Source organism: Mus caroli, chromosome 16 (genome assembly GCF_900094665.2).
Source record: "Mus caroli chromosome 16, CAROLI_EIJ_v1.1, whole genome shotgun sequence".
Taxonomy (NCBI): Eukaryota; Metazoa; Chordata; class Mammalia; order Rodentia; family Muridae; genus Mus; species Mus caroli.
This window is the reverse complement of record NC_034585.1, coordinates 85422186-85440703: the sequence shown is the minus strand read 5'-3', so window position 1 is coordinate 85440703 and position 18518 is coordinate 85422186. Positions and strand designations below refer to the sequence as shown.

The following is an 18518-nucleotide window of genomic DNA, read 5'->3' as shown; positions in this document are numbered from 1 at the left end:
TATGCTTCGTAAATTAGTTAAAATATTTGCTAGCTAACTTGGCTTTCTTACCAAGCCACCCGAAAACACCCCGCTATCCTGGAAATGGCTGCGGCAGCAGGGAGGTGTATCATCTCTGGTTCTGTTTTCCCCAGACAGGGAGGGTTTCCCTACATAGCCTTGGCCATTCTGGAGTTCCTTATGTACATCAGGCCGGCACCGAACTCAGAGATCGGCTTACCTCCACCTCCCCTGGGCTGCTGGGATTTAACGTGTGTGCTCCCACGCCTTTGAGAGTGTGTGCGTTGATAAAGCTGTAGAGATAGCAAGTATTAAATGGACTTTCTGATCTGTAGACGATATCTGCTAGCATCGCCTCGCGTTATTAGGAGGGAGATGAACCATGGAGATGCACTTTCCCTTCCCAAGCCCAAGTCAACGGACTCGTCCCTCCGCTTCTCCCCGGCCTCCCGCCTCTGTTTACCCTGCAGGCGCTGAGTGGGAGGGAGGCTGCCACACGTAACGGCTCCGTGTAAGCGCGGAAGACGCATTGCAGCAACGCGCTCCGAGACGACAGACTACACTCGTTCCTCTCATCTCGATGATCCTCTTTGTGACCTTTGGAACAACACTGGAGTCGGAGGGTTCCGTGCCAACAGTCCCCCGCGCCGCTAGAGGGCAGTGCAAAGAGACGCCGCCCAAGTAGTGGGGCGCGAGGAGAGCCCAGGCGCATGCGCAGTCGAGGCGGCGCGGTAGCTAGCCAGAGCCGCGACGACCCGGCTGAGGGGGGCGGGGGAGGGAGACTCTCGCGACTGCGCGTGCGCGGCGGTGGTCTCCGCGCTCCCTCGTCCTCTCAGTCATCGAGCGGCTGTGAGAGCGCGGTGACGGCGGCTGGGATGTTCCGAAAGGCCCGGCGGGTGAACGTGCGCAAGCGGAACGACTCGGAGGAGGAGGAGCGGGAGCGCGATGAGGAGCAGGAGCCGCCACCGTTGCTGCCCCCGCCGGCCTCGGGCGAAGAGCCCGGCCCTGGCGGCGGCGACCGGGCCCCCGCGGGGGAGTCGCTCCTGGGCCCGGGGCCGCTGCCACCGCCGCCTTCCGCGCACCACCCGGGCCTCGGCGCTGAGGCCGGGGGCGGCATCCCCGGCGGCGCGGAGCCCGGCAACGGGCTGAAGCCGCGCAAGAGGCCTCGCGAGAACAAAGAGGTGCCCAGGGCCAGCCTGCTCAGCTTCCAGGACGAGGAGGAAGGTAAGCCCCCGCCCGGCCCACGCGGACCCCAAGCCCGTGCTCGCCCGAGCGCCGCGCCCCTTTCCCCACCTCCGGCCTCCCGATCTGCCTGGGGTTGTGTTCCCGCGCTGCCACCAGCCAAGTCTACGGCCTGTGCAGTCCCTCCTCCGGCTGTCAGAGCCCTGATCAGCCATCCTGAGTGGAGGAGAAGGCTCGATGCTCCGTGGATCCGTTTCCTACCTTGCGAGTTGCAGACAGCCCGAGTCCCTTGGTTAACTACCTGCTCTTAGTCGTCTGCAGGCCTCTGTACCCGCGGCTTGTTGGCGTCTCGGTTTAGGCCTCCTTGTTTAAGAAGGCCGGATTGTTAAAGAGGAGGACCGAAACCAGGGCTGGGAGCAATTCTGGGGCTGCAGCCCTGGCTCCCAGTGACCTTGGTCCAATTGCTCCCTTGCTGTTGTCCAGTCTCGGTTTCTCTGTAGAAGTAAATGGGCGGAGCAGATGTCCGCTGTGGCACTGGCTCTTGAAGCAGAAGAGGGACCAGGCTGCAGGGGATTTCGATTTTACTTGTACCCCAATATCATGCTAGGAAAAATTGGATGAGTTTCGAAAGTCTTGCGTCATGCTTTCGTGTTTCTAGAAAGATGGGTGAATTATCTTTGGCCTCTCTGGAATTTTGTTTGAAGGAGCTACAGACCAGGTTTTGGGTTGTTTGAAATGTCTTGTTCTTGACTTGGATTTTCAAATTAAAGATGGGGGCTAAGTCACTCGAAACTTAGTTTTGCAAAATGATTTACTCTAGGCATAATTTTGAACTAACTGTTATTGTGACCAGAGTTATTCAGACTTGGCAGAATAACTTTGGGGGGTGTATTGTTTTAGGTTTCTTGACTTAATATTTTAAGGAAGCATTCTAAATACTTTTTTATCCTGAGATGGGTGAAATATGCCAAAAATTAACAATTTTGAAGTTCCTTGGGTTACTCACTAAAATTTTCATTTAGTTTCTGGAATTGATATTATTTTTTGTTTGTTTTAATTTTGTTTTGTTGAGCCTCTATATTATAGCCCTGGCTGTTCTGGAACTCACTCTGTAGTCTAGGCTGATCTCAAATTCAGAGATCTCCCTGCCTTTGGCTCCCCAGCTCTGGGATCCCAGGCATTTGCTGCCAAGCCTGGCAATACCCGTTTTTTGAGTCTGTGATAGATTGCAATAAACTTCAGATTTTGTAATGACTTGTGTGTGTGAAAATATGCTGGCAGAATGAAAACAGCAGGAAGGCACGAGGAAGGGAGAGCACTTTCTGAGTTGGTGTCTTACAGACTTCATTCTGTTTCTCTTAAGAAAACGAAGAAGTGTTCAAAGTAAAGAAATCAAGTTACAGCAAAAAGATAGTTAAATTGCTTAAGAAAGAATATAAAGAAGACCTTGAAAAATCAAAGATCAAGACAGAACTCAACACAGCAGCTGACAGTAAGTATCAGATAATTCTTTCAAGTGAGAGAAAATAGCGGCTCCTTCCCACAGGGCTTTGCAGTATATATTGTGAACTCTTTCTGCTAACCAGTGTCCACAATAAGTTTGCAATACTGTTCTATAATTTTTCTCACACGTTTAAAAAAAAAAGATGGAATGTTGCTTCTGAATTCTTGCTAATATAGAGACTGTTGTATGGAGAAGGAAGAGAGATTTTCTGTTTGAGCCATAAAGACAGATTATTCTATTTAAAATTTTTATACTGCTGTTTCACAGAGACAGACTTGAGTTCCTCTGGTAGTATTTCCATATTGAAAATAGCTCTTACAGAACGTGTAAGAAGTTAATGTTGGTAATACCAATACTCAGCAGCCTTGTTTGATACTAAGAGGCCAGGGACATTGTCCTCTCAAAACTCAAGTTTAAAACTTTCCCTCTACTTTTTCTGGAGGCAAACATTCTATCCCACCAGTCCCAAAGTTTAAAGTGTTTCAAGCAGTTACTTTACCTGGTTAATGTTTGCACTCATTATAACTGGTTACTCTCATATAGATGTTTCAGAGACATCTTTATTTCAAAGGCTTAAAGAGAGTATTTTCCAGGTTCTCAGCTACAGGCTTGAATAAGAATACTATTATATCTCAAGTTTACAGTGTAGCAATGGAGACTGTTACATAAATATTCAATAGAAGTGTTAGCAGACACTCTGGCCTGGAGGTCAAAGGTTAACTACACATTTTTAGAAAAAGGGGGACAGCTTTGTCGAAAAGTAGGGTGTGAAGCTAGATCATTGATTGGAATTCCCAGAACTGGAGAGAGTGTGGGAATACCTCCAAGGAGCAAGTACACTTGACTAGCTCTTTGCGAACTGAGTAGTTCAGTGTTTGAATGTAAAAGACAAGTTGTTGACAGGTTGTGAATGAAATGCAGTAAGGGGTTAGAGTTGGAGACAGGACATGGTAAACAGCGTTTGAAACTGTAACCTGGTGTTAACAGGTGTCCTGAGTTGCAACACGGAGAGGTTGGAGTCCTAAAGCAGTTGAAACTTAGTGGCCAACTTTGAACTTGGTGCTTTAGAAAGTTGAATAAGATTGACATTTTTCCTGGCCCTGGGAAATTGTGGGTGGGTTAAAAGTGATAGCTGTTGCCAGGCAGTGCTGCCACATGCCTTTAACTCCAGCACTCAGGAGGCAGAGGCAGGTGGATCTTGTGAGTTTGAGGCCAACCTAGTCTAAAGAGCAAGTTCCAGGACAGCCAGGGCTACCCAGAGAAACACTTTCAGGAGGGGCGGTTTGCAGAAACTGGCTTTTTGAGAAACATTCCTAGGAAAAATTGATACACTTCATGTATGCTTTGCTGTTAGAAGCAGCAGCCAAATTGAAACTTTGTGCCAGGGTAAATGAGAGCTGTGCATTGTTGTGGTATAGGGAAGGTGGGTGGGAGAAAGAGTGTTTTAGAGAATGGAACTATTTCTGCATCTTGGGAACTGTTCCACTCCCTGAGTTGTTGAGAACTGACTGTCTACAAGTTCCTCGAGGGGTGCAGAGTGGAAATTAAGAAAAACCTGGGGGTGTGCTTACCACTCACCGTGAAGTTCAGACTGAAGTCAGTAGAAAGTTCTTAAGGCCATCTTTTGTGATTTTCCTGTCTCCTACTGTTGCTGGGTTCTATACTCATCAGGGAATTCAGAGTTCTCCCCAGAGGTAGAAACACCTGTTGGTAGGTACCATAGGTTGTCCTTCCTGTTCTTGAAACAACAGTCCTGGAAGTATTGTTAACACATCGTCTAGATCTCTGTACTTGTAAGTACATAGGTAGGCAAAGACGAATTAACTCAAAAGCATCATTGATGAAACCCTGGCTTTGTGGTATTCCTAAACTAAACTGAAGGGCTCAGTGGAGCCTTGTCAAGGCAGGCCCTTATATATACCAGGCTGGCCTCCACCCACACAGGCTAGGGTAGTTTAGAGAGTAATCACCTTGCTTCTGCCTCCTTACAGCTGTGGGCCTCCTGTGCTCCCTGGGATCAATACTCAAACATGCATCCATTTGAGGTGCAGAACTGAAAAAAACATATATACATACACACACATATAATAACTTTTCATGAGAATGTACGGGGGATGTTTACTTCTATATACCCATTAAGATGCCTATTTTTTACAAATAAAGGAAAACCCCTCAGCAAATTGCAAATGTTGACAATTTAAAGAAACTAGAATATTTCTGCACTATTGGCGAGGAAGGTGAACAGCAAATACTGTATGATTTGATTTGATAATAGTTGATATTTAGAACAGTCAAAATGACAGGACACTAGGACAATTGCTAAGAGGACCTGGGTAGAGGTAGAGTTGAGTATGTGACTAGACCAGAAGACTCAGGACTGACACTTGTGACAGACACAGCTTGAAAAGAAACCCAAGGTCTTGAAGAGGGATTTGTGTGCTCATCTTCCCAGCACTCCCTGCAGCTAGCACACGGAGCAGCACGCCATCTGTAGGTGAGCAGCTGGATAGGACGTGAGTGCACATGCAGTGCCCTAGTGAAGCTTGGGAAGGAAAGTCTGACAGCCTGCCTGTCATTGACTAGATCTGGGGACATCACACCTAAGCAACTGATTGTCAACAAATGCACAAGCTGTTACTGCCTACCAGGTGTACTGCCACGCATGCTGTAAGAGGAGGTCAGAGGACAGCCTGCAGGAGGCGTGTGTGCGTGTGTGTGTGTGTGTGTGTGTGTGTGTGCTCGAGTGTGTGTGTGCGTGCGTGCATGTGTGCGCGTGTGTGTGTGTGTGTGTGTGTGTGTGTGCACGCACGCATGCTGTAAGGGGAGGTCAGAGGACAGCCTGCAGGAGGCGCTTCCTGCCTTCCACCAGTTAGGTAGTGGGCATGAGACTCAGGCCAGCAGGCTTGCTAGACACTTGTATCTGCTGAGCCATCTTCATATGCTATAGTTCAAGTCTATTTTATTTTACCACAGTAATAAACTGCAAGTAGTGACCCATTAAAATATCTATTGGCTCATTCACCCTCTGAGTGCATTAGATCTGTTTTCAGTCTGAGAGGCCACCGGACTTAGAGGAGGGAATAGGTAGAGTGGGGCTGGCAAGTTGGTTCAGTAAATAAAAAATTGCCAAGCCTGACTACCTTAGTTCAGCTCCCAGAAATTCACCTCCCGAAGGAGAGAGTTGACTCCTGAAGGTTGTCCTTTGACTTCTACACGTATGCTGTGGGACCATGTGATAATCACACATATAAAAAATAAATATGAAAATAATCTTTCAAATAAAAAGGTACTTCAAAAAAAAAACCAGCTCTTGCTCTTCTCTTGCTGCCTTGTTCTTCCCTCCCCCCTTCTCTCCCCACTTCCCTTCCCCTCTCTCTCCACACGCTCATGGCCTCTCTAGTTCACACCCCCCCCCTTTCTCTCTGCCTCTGCAACCCTCTTAACTCCCTTCCCTATGCCCTGAATAAACTCTATCTATACTAAAAAATAAAATAAAATAAAAAGGTACTTTATCTAGCCATGTGACTAAACTAATTTGTAAAGCCTTAGGCGTCACATGCACTTAACAGGGAAGTTGGTAACTAGCAAGGTAAGGCTGCACTTTAAAGAACACCACCCTGACGAATGAGAAAGAGGATGGCCTGAGATTGCCTAGCCCAGGACTGCTGTGTGTAGGAAGGGCACTGTCTGAGGAGGAGGGCGTGCTAACAGCGTGGGAAAGTGAGCCACTGAGGAAACAGGTGGTCTTTCCCTTTAGAAGAAGCTTTGCTCTTCTCTTTAAGTTGTACTCATTGTGCCCAGGAAAAGCATTATCAAGGCCAGTGGGTCAAGGTCAAAGCAAGTAATAGAAGAGATTAAGTTAATTGGAAGTGTTACAGACCTAGAACAGTTTATTACAATGATATACACTCATAGTGGGAATGTATTCTTAAGTCAGCCTTCAACTCAGACTGGAACTGATATTGAGAACTCTGTCTACATGTTAGAATGTGACCATTCCAGAGCTTCCTCCCAGTCAATAGTCCTAGTGTTCTATAGTCTATAATGTGTCTCTGTCTCACTCTGGGCTCACAGATCTATCAGGTTTGCTGTGCTTTGTGGCACGTACTTAAATGTTGAGTTGTGACAGGGTCAGGCTCGTACAGTGTAGATGTAATTGTTGGGGTCTCTTCATCTTGATGATAGATGAAAAGTCGTATTTGTACAGTCATTCAACCACCAAATATTTAGCTCTCAACAGAAGACTGTCATAAATGGGTGGAGTGTTTAGTCCAGTGCCAGCGTAAAGTAGGAAATGAGTTTAAAAGTGTGTGAGCAGGCAGTGCAGAGGTGGCTCACCAGTTCAGAGCACTTTCTATTCTTACAGAGGACCTGAGTTCAGTTTCTAGCACCTGCATGGGGTGACTTAAAACAGCCTATAACTTCAGCTCCAGGGGAGCTGTACACATGTGCACACATCCACATGCAGTGCTGCACACCTGCACAGGATTACTTAGTGAGATTTTGATACATTTACTAAATTTTTTACAAAGTTAACCAAAATGTCATTTTATCCCTGTTTTCTCTGTATTACCCTTACCCAGTCCTATCTTCTGCGCTATTTCATATTTATGGTTGAGGTTTTTAAGTACTAGAAATGAAGTCAGTTTTAGTGGACTGAGCTCAAGATTTAATAAGAAGTGCCTTGATAGTTTATGACTTTCTACTTTAAGTATATTTTAATTGGTCTTTTCAAAACTGCAGGTGACCAGCCTCTGGATAAAACGTGTCATGCTAAGGACGCAAACCCAGAAGATGGAGTTGTCATCAGCGAGCACGGTGAGGATGAAATGGACATGGAGAGCGAGAAGGAGGAGGAGAAGCCCAAGGCCGGGGGCGCCTTCTCCAATGCTCTGTCTTCCCTGAATGTGCTCCGCCCAGGTGAGTGCTTACCGGATGACGGCCTGGATCCTGGCCTTAGGGCCCTGCGACAAAGTGATGCTTGTACTGAGGACGTCTGTGTAAGGCACGCTGTTTCTATATTTGCAAATACAGAAAATACAAGGCCCAAAAGTTTAGTTTTCCAAAGTTTCTTATTTCTTAAGAAATACTTTAAGAATGTTCTGTGTTTGGTGTATCTGTATGGGTATGTTCATGTAAGTGCAAGTTCCTGAGGAGCCTGAAGGGTACGTTGGTTTCCCTGGAGCTAGAGCTACAGGTGGGTGGGAGCCACCTGATGTGGGTGACAGGACCAGAACTGAGTGTCTCGGAAAAGATGTCTCTGCTGGGTTGGGGAAATCGTGACGCAGTTCATCGAGAGTTCATCAGTTGGTTTGCATGTAGAGTTTAGGAAGAGGCACCAGGAGCCAGGGTTAAGTACCATGCTGACAAGACTATCTTGGATTATTTATTGTATTCTTGCTGTTTTTAAGAAAGTGCTGTTCACATCCCAGGTACATGCGTTTTTTTTTTTTTTTTTTTTTTTTTTTATCATTCTGATCTTTTGTTTCTAGGAGAAATCCCAGATGCAGCTTTCATACATGCTGCAAGAAAGAAGCGACAACTGGCCCGGGAGCTGGGCGACTTCACTCCTCACGACAGTGAGCCTGGTAAAGGCCGCCTCGTCCGGGAGGACGAGAATGATGCCAGCGACGATGAGGACGATGATGAGAAGCGCCGGATCGTTTTTTCTGTGAAGGAAAAATCACAAAGACAAAAGATCGCTGAGGAGATAGGTAACTTGCTGGACTTGACAGCAAGCGCACTGCGCTGCATTAGACAGACGACCCCACACTGAAGCAGCTATGTGTTAACTGTTCTCGCCAGAGTACGAGGATGTTCCACGTCTATGTCTTCAGCAGTTCTGGGTCGCAAGTAGTAAGGACTTTCTGTACATAAATTTATGTTACTCTCTGTTCCTAAGTCATACAGTCTGTGCTTCCCTTTGTAGAGTTGATGTCAAGCTTAAAAGAACTTAAGAAGCCAAAGATTGTAAGTGAAACACTAAATACTATCTTAGCATTAAAGAAGGGTGTCATCATTAAAACAGACAAAGTCAGGAGGATCAACCAGATCAAAGCAGACGTGTTAGCAAGATCAGGATTTGTGCTTAGTTCTCGAGAACAGCTCAGGGCCGCTTCCTTCCTGCTGTTGGATGTTGATTTCTCTTTTTCTGGCCTCAGGTATTGAGGGGAGTGACGATGACGCGTTAGTAACTGGAGAGCAAGACGAGGAGCTCAGCCGCTGGGAGCAGGAGCAGATTAGAAAAGGAATTAACATCCCTCAGGTAAGAAGACGGACTGCGGGAGGAAAACAGGTAGACGTGGAGTGGACCACAGCGAGCCTTTGCCACTCAGCCGGCTGTCACGGGTGCATTGGCATGTGGTTATGTAGTCATCGGGTCTGTAGAAGACACTATGTCAGAGTTTGCTTTTTATAGTCAGAATGGAGGATCATTGTCCAGTTTCTCCAACTGGTCCTTCAGCAGCAGCATCTGGAAGCCATGACAGAGCACAGTGGGGTCAGAATGTGGGGCTTGCCCAGCGCTTGCTTAGCAACTTTCCTAGGTGATTCTGTCACATGCCGCAGCTTGAGAATTCTACCTTGAACCAAATGTTGTGTTTTTGTTGTTAATGTTTTAATTTTGAAGATGGGTTTCCCAGGTATGCAAAAAATGAGATTGTTAAAGAATATCTGGCAAAGTAGTCCCAGTGATGTGTTTTGCAGCAGCACAGAGGAAGTTGCATAATGTGAGCATTCTTGTTTGTAGTGTTGGGAGCAGACTGGGGAACCTTGGAGTAGCTGAAAGAGTCATGAAAAGTAAACGAAGTCATTTATCCTCTTACATGTTATCTGGGTCATACATTTATTTCCTTTCTAGACTCGGAGAGACTTTTTCTGAAAACCATTAGAAATAAAATCAGTGATTTCACCAGGACCTAGGAATTTATACAACCCTATGTTTATTTGATTTTGAAGAATATTGTAGTTACTATCTTAATTCCTGTGTGGGAAGTGGGTATAATTTTTGCTGTTGTTTGGTTTTGTTCATAACAAAATTTATTTTTAAAATTTATTTATTTTTAAATTTATATATTTTTTAAATGTTTTAAATTTATTTATTTTTAAAATTAATTTACTCACACATCCATTTTTTTCAGGTTCAAGCAAGTCAGCCCACTGAAGTGAATATGTACTACCAGAACACTTACCAGACAATGCCTTACGGTGCATCCTATGGCATACCTTATAGTTACACAGCCTATGGATCATCAGATGCCAAGTCTCAAAAAACAGATAATACAGTCCCTTTCAAAACTCCCAGTAATGAGATGGCTCCCGTTACTATTGATTTGGTAAAGAAACAGCTTAAAGACAGGTAGGGCAGATCAACTTCTTAAAGACCTGTCTGCTAGCTTTCTGGTCCCTCAGGCACCCTGTAGTCTGGGGTGGCAGATGCAGCATGCCGGCAAAGAAGACTCACTGACCCACCTTCCAAAGCCACACAGAAGAGGACTTCCTGCTTTGCTCTGCTACCTTCCTGGATTACTTCTGTGGAAGCCTCAAAGTTATTAAAATGCCGCTCCATGAGCTTGTGGAAGACAGTGCTGAGTTTTCACCTCTCGGACTCTGAAAGTGTAGTCAAGAGATGGGGGGAGACCCAGAGCAGGAGATTTTGGTTAGCCCACCAAATAACTATTGAAGTCTGTAAATTGCCTTTTTAAATTTATTTTTTATTTTATTTTACTTTTATAAGAAAAGCAGCAAAGACAGATGCATTCCGAATATTTTCATGTTCTAGTAATGGAACTAAAATGCATTATAGTATTGCAAGAGTCCTGACAACATTGAATTCTAGATGTAAATGTGTTATATTTATCCTTTTGTGTTCTTAAGGTTGGACTCCATGAAAGAATTGCACAAAACCAATCAACAGCAGCATGAAAAACATCTGCAAAGCCGAGTGGACTCCACCAGGGCTATTGAGAGATTAGAAGGGTCTTCTGGGGGTATTGGTGAACGGTATAAATTTTTGCAAGAAATGCGAGGGTATGTCCAAGACTTGCTTGAGTGTTTCAGTGAAAAGGTAAGAATGCAAAAATAATAATCTCTTTGTTTAAGGCAAAAATAGGGAGACCTAGGTGGCCGTTCATAGAGCATCGTGTCATTCTCAGGAAACAGTATACTCGGCTTTTAGAAGTGCTGAAGTCATGTCTCATTTTCTTTACATCATTAGTTGAGGCCAACAGAGTGCTTCGTCCAAACAAAAAGAGACTGCCTCAGAGCGCACGTTTTCAGACTCTGAAAAGTCCTGTCTTAGTATCATGTTAGTTTACTGGCCTGCACTGAGTTGATAGATAAAAGGGATTTACCTAATAGTGTTTTGTTTTATGGTTCAGGTCTAATTTCATTTTTATACTATTTTTCAGGAATTGTAGACATTTATAAATAGTGCCGTACATGACAAGTTTTTGCTAGCTAGTTCCACTTTTTATGGCCGTATTTCTGTTACCATCTAAGCCAGTGATTCATTTCAGAAGCCATTCATTATCATGTTTTTATTCCTTGACCATTTCTCATTTCTGAATTCACTGCTTTAGTGTGACAGTTGACAAAATCTTTTGAATATATTTAAAAATTAGTTGCATATGCTGACTTCTCAAGTAACTTCCTGTTTGTTTGTTTTAAGATAATACTCCATATATGTCATGCACAGACACGTACAGTAATAATTTAAAATTTAAAAGGTGGGAGGAAGAGCGGCAAGATGGCTGAGCAGGTAAAGGTGCTTGCTGTTGAAGCACCCCTGTAAAGTGGAAGGAGGGAGTGGACCCTCACCTCCACACACAGGCTGTGGCACCAGCACCCCACACATCATGCTGGCACACACACGATCAATAATAGAACTAAAGGAAAGGGCTGTCTAGCTTGATGGGCTGGCCTATAGCATTGGTGCACTTCACCTTAGCTTTACAAAATGTTAACATTATGGTTCTTAAATATTTTTTCTCAGAATCTTGGGTAGGAAGGCACATTTTTCTTTATCATTAACTAGGCTTTTTTGTTCTGGCAGACTGTGTAAAGTTTAGCTGGATGCTCGCTTAAATACAATAAAGCTAAAGGTTAACAGACGTGCAATGAGGCTTGTCTTTCTGATGGGTCTTCGTTGAGTTGTGTGCGGTCAGACTTGGGATGGTGCATTCATCATAGCCTCTCTAGCACTTAGCATGGTTTGAAATACTCACCTGCAGCTGTGCTATTCCTGTGGCACGTCAGTTGCTTGGGGCCAGGGAGGAACCATGAGTTTAGCTGTTTGCACAAGATTGGAAGAAGGACCTACATGGCAGAGGCAGCCATGTCCCATAAGGTCCCTTCCTGAGGCAGTGCTGTGTGTTTGGAAATGGTCTCTTTTACCTGCTTCTTTAGGTGTTTTGGCTTTTGCTTTATAGAACTTACAGATGTAAGCACTCAGACTGTAAATATTGTGCGAAAATATATAAAGTTAGATTACACTGGCCCTGGATTAAGAAGAGTTAGGACACAGTGTCTGTTGCTGATTCTTTAGTGTGCTTCCCTTTCTGTCTACCGTGTGCCTGGAGAAGTCTATTTCAGGGAGCCTGGTTGGCCATAGAGTCACTTAGATATTTTTGTAGCAGATCTGAACCCTGACATACTGAATATATTTTCAGTAAAAGGAGCAGATAGTCCTATATTTCAGAGGTGTGTACTTACTTCTTACGTCTTCACATGCATGCAATCAGTTGTGTGCTTCTGAGGAAAATGTCATGTGTTGTCATCCTTATGATATTTGAAGATAAAAATTTTAAAGTAGGGAGAATTGGATAGGTATGAATGTTATGTTCAGTTATGCTGAAATGTTCTTTCAGAGTAAGTTAAACATTCCTTTTTCTCCTCTTTGTGAAGTTAGAGTGATTTTTAAACTTAAATTGTCTGTTGGTCATTTTAACTTCCACAACTTAGTTTCCCTTCCAGTCATCTTGTGACTTTCATTTTACATTTGCTCCTGAATAAATTAATCCTGATGGTTTGTAGTTTGGAGAGGCTAAAGAAACTATCATGGCAGACTCTTTTTTTTTTTTTTTTTTTTAAAAGATTTTTTTTTTTTTTTAAAGATTTATTTATTTATTTATTATATGTGAGTACACTGTAGCTGTCTTCAGACACTCCAGAAGAGGGCGCCAGATCTCGTTGTGGATGGTTGTGAGCCACCATGTGGTTGCTGGAATTCGAACTCTGGACCTTCGGAAGAGCAGTCGGGTGCTCTTACCCACTGAGCCATCTCACCAGCCCCCATGGCAGACTCTTTAGATAAGTCAGTGTTGTGAACTTCCAAAGAGAGCTAAAATTGAATTTTAAGCTCTAGTTCCCAGAGTTGTCTTAAAAGACACACCAAGTTCCTCAATCAGATAATTCTTTACAATGCCAGCACAGGCTTGAGCACTGTAGGGGATGTTTATCTCCGATGAAAAAGATACATCTTCACTACCTTTGAATTTACTCTTGCAGGGTTTAAAGAGGAGGTTACGGGGATGTAGATGAGCAGCCTAAGCCACGTGATAACAACAGTTACTGGGAAATAAACATTTCACATTAGATAGTTACGTGGACTACAGAATAGTCATTGCTGTGTTGGGATATGTTTGCCCATAGTATAGCATATTAAAGAACATTTCTTGGAACATTTGCTCCTTTGGCAATGGAATCCTGCAAGAATGTAAAACCACTTTCTCCCACTCACCCCTATATCCCACCTAGCTTTTCTATTCCCCAGTTATAGTCTATCCAGTTCAGGAAGCTGCTGTATCACTTGCTGCAAATTTTCTCAAACTCTAATTAGTGTCTTTTCCCATTTATTAACTACCAGGAGACAAGAATTTCTGGTTTCTTTGGGTATGTGTAGTGGTCCTTTGTGTTTTGTGAAAGTTTCATAGCATTTGGTTGCTTAGTAAGATATTTATAAAGAAAGGTATTCTGGCTTTTGAAAACTTAGATGCCATGTTTGGTCGTCTTTATATTCTTTTTATACTAAGTAAACTAGATAGGTATATAAGTTGGAAGAGTTTTGTCATTTTGAAACCTGGTAATTCATTTGAAGATTTTATTAAAAAATAAAAACTCAAACATTTGCTAGGAAGAGAAATTTCAGAGTTTGATTTCAGACTGGTTAGCAATAGTTAAAAATTTATTTACCTTTTTAGTTTAGTTGTAAAATGTACAATAACATTGCAGAACAGTGTAACATTATTGTAGGGTACTTTATATGAGTGAGAGGCTGAACAACTTAAAATTGGACAGTTAATAGCACAACGATCATTTAAACCAGGAAGCTTACTAAATGTGCTATGTGCCTGGAATTGCAGCATTCAGGAGGGAGAGGCAGCAAGCCAGCTAGGGCTCACAGTGAGTTTTAGACCAGGGGAAACTACATAGACTTCATCTTCAAAACAGAAAGAGAAACCTACAAAATTTGTCATGTGGTTCATGTTGCTAGAAAATTATATGAACGTATAAATAAATACTCATATTTTCTCTGACGATAAAGAGCCTGACATCTCTCCTTCTTATTAACACAGAGCGTTACATTACTAAGGTAACCTTTGCTCCGATAACAGGCACTGGACATTTAGCTTTGCACATGGGTTACTTACAGAGTGACTTGCTGATCTGCTCTTGTTGGGGACTCCCGCTTATTTTGTCCATAGAGAGAGTACTTTTTCAGAAAACCGGACATAGCATGGAACCCTCGGATGAGCCCGTGGCTAAGGCTGGAGTTTGGTGTTACGGAGTGTGTTGTATTTTTACAGGTGCCACTGATTAACGAACTTGAATCAGCAATACACCAGCTGTACAGACAGCGAGCTTCCCGCCTTGTCCAAAGACGACAAGATGATATTAAAGATGAATCTTCGGAGTTTTCAAGCCATTCAAGTCAGTCCATCTTGAAGGTTTTTATTTTTCATTAAACAACCTTGTTTACTTAGTGCAGCCTAATTGAAAATTACAGACCTTTTTCTTTTAGAATTTTCCTTGTTCATAATTTAAGGTAGATCTAAAAATTGTAACGCATGTACTTGGGTTATGTTTAAGAAAGTATGACCTAACCAAGCAGCCCACTGTTGTACTAATATTCTTTCTGTCAGTCTGCTCTTCCCTGGATGTGCTTTTCAGTCAGCTGATAGAGCATACAAACACAGGAACAGCATTTATCCTAAAGCCACTGTCTCTTTGGCCCTAATTGACAGGCCACCCCACCCCAGTTGCATTCTGTTCCTGACACTGATATGAATACTGTTTGGATCACAGCAGGAAGTACTGAGTTTAGGGACTTGGGAGCTCGGGGAGGGAGCAGAGAGGAGCCTGTGTTGTGTGGCCTGCGGTAGCTGCAGAACCTGAGCAGTTGTTACAGCCCTGGGTAAAGCAATGCTTTTGTATTTCTTCTTAAATGTGCTTTCTTCCTAGTTTGCTACATATTGCATATTGTATATATACAGTTCTTGACATTTTGTGAAAATTATAGAAATTTTTTGTTACTTATGACATGAATTATGAAAAAAAAACCCACAAATTAATTGGCAACCTTTTCAGTTCCTGTGGTTGAGATTCTTAAGCCAGACACCTTAGAAACCCTTTTAATTCCATTTCCCTGATCGAGGTCATAGTCTTGGGTGGTGTGGCAGGTATTTTCTTAGTACGGGCTCCTGGTGGTTTCTTTTGTCCTTTCTTTGTTTCTGTGTTAGCAATCTCCATATGCATCATACTCCGTAGGAATCTGATGTGCTCATTTAAAATGCAGATCTTCCGGTCCTGGAGATTCTTCGTAGGTCCTTCCTATCCAGAAATCTGCATGTTAAACCACGGCTCCAGGATTGATGAAGGAGCCTGTCTTCCCAGTCAGCTATTGCATCCATGGGAAGACCTTCTCCTGTTTGTCTGATGGGTGTGATGGGTGTGAGAGAGGCACATAGAGAAAGTGCTGTGGCACTCAGACCCGCCCCTGTAGATTCAGTTGTACAGCCATATGAATGGCTTTGACCTGGTTTTGCTGTAAATGGTTTAAGTTGCATCATTGACCTTGGGCACCTAAATGACTAATGCATCCCTCCCAGATCACTTTTGATCCAGAGCCAGATTTCGGGGGCAGATTACAGGTAACCGTTGCACATGTAGAGGGAGTAACCTCCTTTTAAGATGGGTGGTGTGAGCTGTAGCACATTCACTGTCTTCTCTGTGTAATGTATTCCTCATAGTGTGAGGCTGTGGGTTTGGAGTGGTAGTTATATGATGCATGCTAACAAGACTGAAAATGGAAAGGATTGAAAGAAAAGTCAAAAAACAAAAACAAAAAACCCCACTATTTTTGAGGGATATAATCGACAAAAGATTTAAAGAAATTTATGAGGCATGAAGGAATCAATTTGATGTTCCTTTTTAAAAGGACAGTGTCATCTTTATCTGTTTGTAAGCTCTTATTTGCATTTATTTTGCATAGTTTTAACAGGCATAAAGGAAACCATGCTTTGATTTTTTTTTTTTTTGGGGGGGGGTTTCTCATTTCTTGTCAGCTATTTAAGGAAAAAATAAAGTACTGTGAGCTGTAGAGTGGTTTGAAGGTGTGCAGAGCAGAATTTAGGGCTTGTTTTCCTGCTGCACATTACAGTAGCAAAAATCTACGTGAAAAATCTGCACGAGCTTTAAGTGGCACCATTCACTGTGTGAATTCATGCCACCTGCCAGTTCCTTGTTTTTGTTTTGCTTTTCAATAATTAGTATTTTCCAGAATGTCTTAAGTAGAATTGCTCTACTCTAAGCAACTTTGTAGTTGCTGACATCTGGGGTCTCTAAAAGAGTTGTCATTGTATCAGTGATGTAAGGGAAACAAACACCTCTTCCTTCTCACATCCGTGCAGGTAGATGCCATATTTGCTTTTCTTTTTAAAAAAAGTTTTGTTGCTGTTTTTTAAATTATGTGGATTTGAGTGAGTCTGTGTGTGCAGCGAGTACAGAGAGTGCAGGTACCCCTGAAGGGCAGAGACAGAGAGCCCTGTAACTGGAGCATTGTTGGCATCCGAGGGTGGGCACTGGGACCTAAACGTTGGTCTTCTGTAAGAGCAGTGTACACTTAACTGCTGGGCCATCCCCCTGCTCCTGATCTTACGTCTTTATGTGAATGAGCACTTGATGATCACCACAAAGGCCAAGGAGACCGAGGAAACAGTAGGGGACTCCAGAGCTAATTTATAGCTTTGGGGAGACAGTTTTTGAGGTCCTCACCCTTCCTCCTCCCCCCTTTAGATGTGGTGCTCCAGACTGAATCTAGGGCTTCCTACATGCAGGCAGCCCTGCCAGCTGACCTGTGCCCTTAGCCTCGGTAAGGCCCAGGGTCGGGTGCTGTGAAGGAAATAACAAGAACCACTTCTTTGAAGCTAAAACTATGATGCTGGAATACAAGTGTAAGCAGGAGAGACTTGGAAACTAACGGTAGAGCACGAGCACCGAGTCCTCAGGAGAGCTGAGAGGTGGCCAGGGCGTGCGGTGTGAAGAGTTCCCTACTCCGCAAATGGGAGAGGGTCTCCCTATGCAGAGTGCCCAGTGGTGCCCGCCCTGAGAGTAGTGTTCAATAAACTTGAAACTTCCATAGGCTAGGAGATTGCAGTCATTACAGCCTTGGCCTCAGAGCTTCAGGTCTTCCCACGTCTCTCTGCTGTCTTCATGCACTGTTCAGACTCCTTCATGGCAACACTGTGTTTCCTCTGCATGGGGAATGTAGATTTTCACTTGTTTGTTGATTGTCCTGCTGCTCAGGCAGACGGTAAGCCCAGCAATAGTTATGTGCTCTTAGAAATCGTTGTTTTAATTCTTCTACTTCTTCTCATGGAAACTCAAGAATTCCAAGATTTGTTCTATACTAAAACCTGTCTAGTTGACCAGTCATTGCAGAATCTTGCCGTTAGGATTAGCAAGCAGTCTATTAATGGCTTGTTCTGTGCAGATTCTTTCCTCATGATGGTTGAAGGAAGACTGTTAATTTTAAGTATTTGTTGTTTTACAGATAAAGCTTTGATGGCACCAAATCTTGATTCCTTTGGACGTGATCGGGCACTTTATCAAGAACATGCAAAACGTCGGATTGCAGAGCGGGAAGCCAGGAGGTGATTCTGAAAATACTGGCTGTGTCTTACTAGGAAAGCTGGAATCCCTTAATTAAATTCACAAATCAATCTTTGTTATCTAGGACTCGCCGTAGGCAAGCCAGAGAGCAAACCGGTCAGATGGCAGATCACCTGGAAGGCCTGTCCAGTGATGATGAAGAGACGTCTACAGATATTACTAATTTCAATCTGGAGAAAGGTTAGGCTTTTATTTGGAAATGAGACTCAATCAAATTGTTCTCTACATGGGTGTGCTTTTAAAAAAATACTATTTTTTACTAAAAACCTTTTGAAATATACATTTATTTATTTGTGCATGTGTCTGCATGCCAACTTGGGCTGTGGAGGCCAGGGTAACTTCAGAGAGTTGGTTCTTTCCTTCACCCACCATGGAGTCTCAGGGAGTGAGTTCAGGCTGTCAGCTCTGAGGAAGAGCTTTTGCTCTTGTGGCCTTTAGTTATAAAATGGTCACAATTTTTATGTCTTCTGCAGTAAGTGAGGTGCTGTTTTATATCCTTTTTTAATTTTTTTCAGACTTACAGTTTTCAAAACGAGAGTCAACATTTGGAGATTTAATTAATACTTGTATAGTGATTTTAGTCTTCAGAACTGGAATTTTAAAGGAACAGAGCCAGTACTGGAGCCTGTGGTCCACAGGACTGAAGCTGTCTAGTCTGAAAGTT

The 18518-nt window shown here is 43.5% G+C and overlaps 1 protein-coding gene across 1 annotated transcript in view; it reads left to right on the top strand.

The window, feature by feature from the left end:
* The first annotated feature begins 631 nt into the window (after positions 1-631).
* Positions 632-18518, top strand: part of Paxbp1 (PAX3 and PAX7 binding protein 1) — a 30533-nt gene continuing 12646 nt past the window's right edge. The window contains exons 1-10 of the mRNA XM_021184774.2: positions 632-1224; positions 2546-2674; positions 7430-7606; positions 8179-8400; positions 8848-8951; positions 9826-10043; positions 10562-10751; positions 14491-14614; positions 17736-17835; positions 17919-18034. Coding sequence (XP_021040433.1) covers positions 711-1224; positions 2546-2674; positions 7430-7606; positions 8179-8400; positions 8848-8951; positions 9826-10043; positions 10562-10751; positions 14491-14614; positions 17736-17835; positions 17919-18034 — 1894 coding nt within the window. The 5' untranslated portion in view covers positions 632-710. The remainder of the gene's footprint in view (positions 1225-2545; positions 2675-7429; positions 7607-8178; positions 8401-8847; positions 8952-9825; positions 10044-10561; positions 10752-14490; positions 14615-17735; positions 17836-17918; positions 18035-18518) is intronic.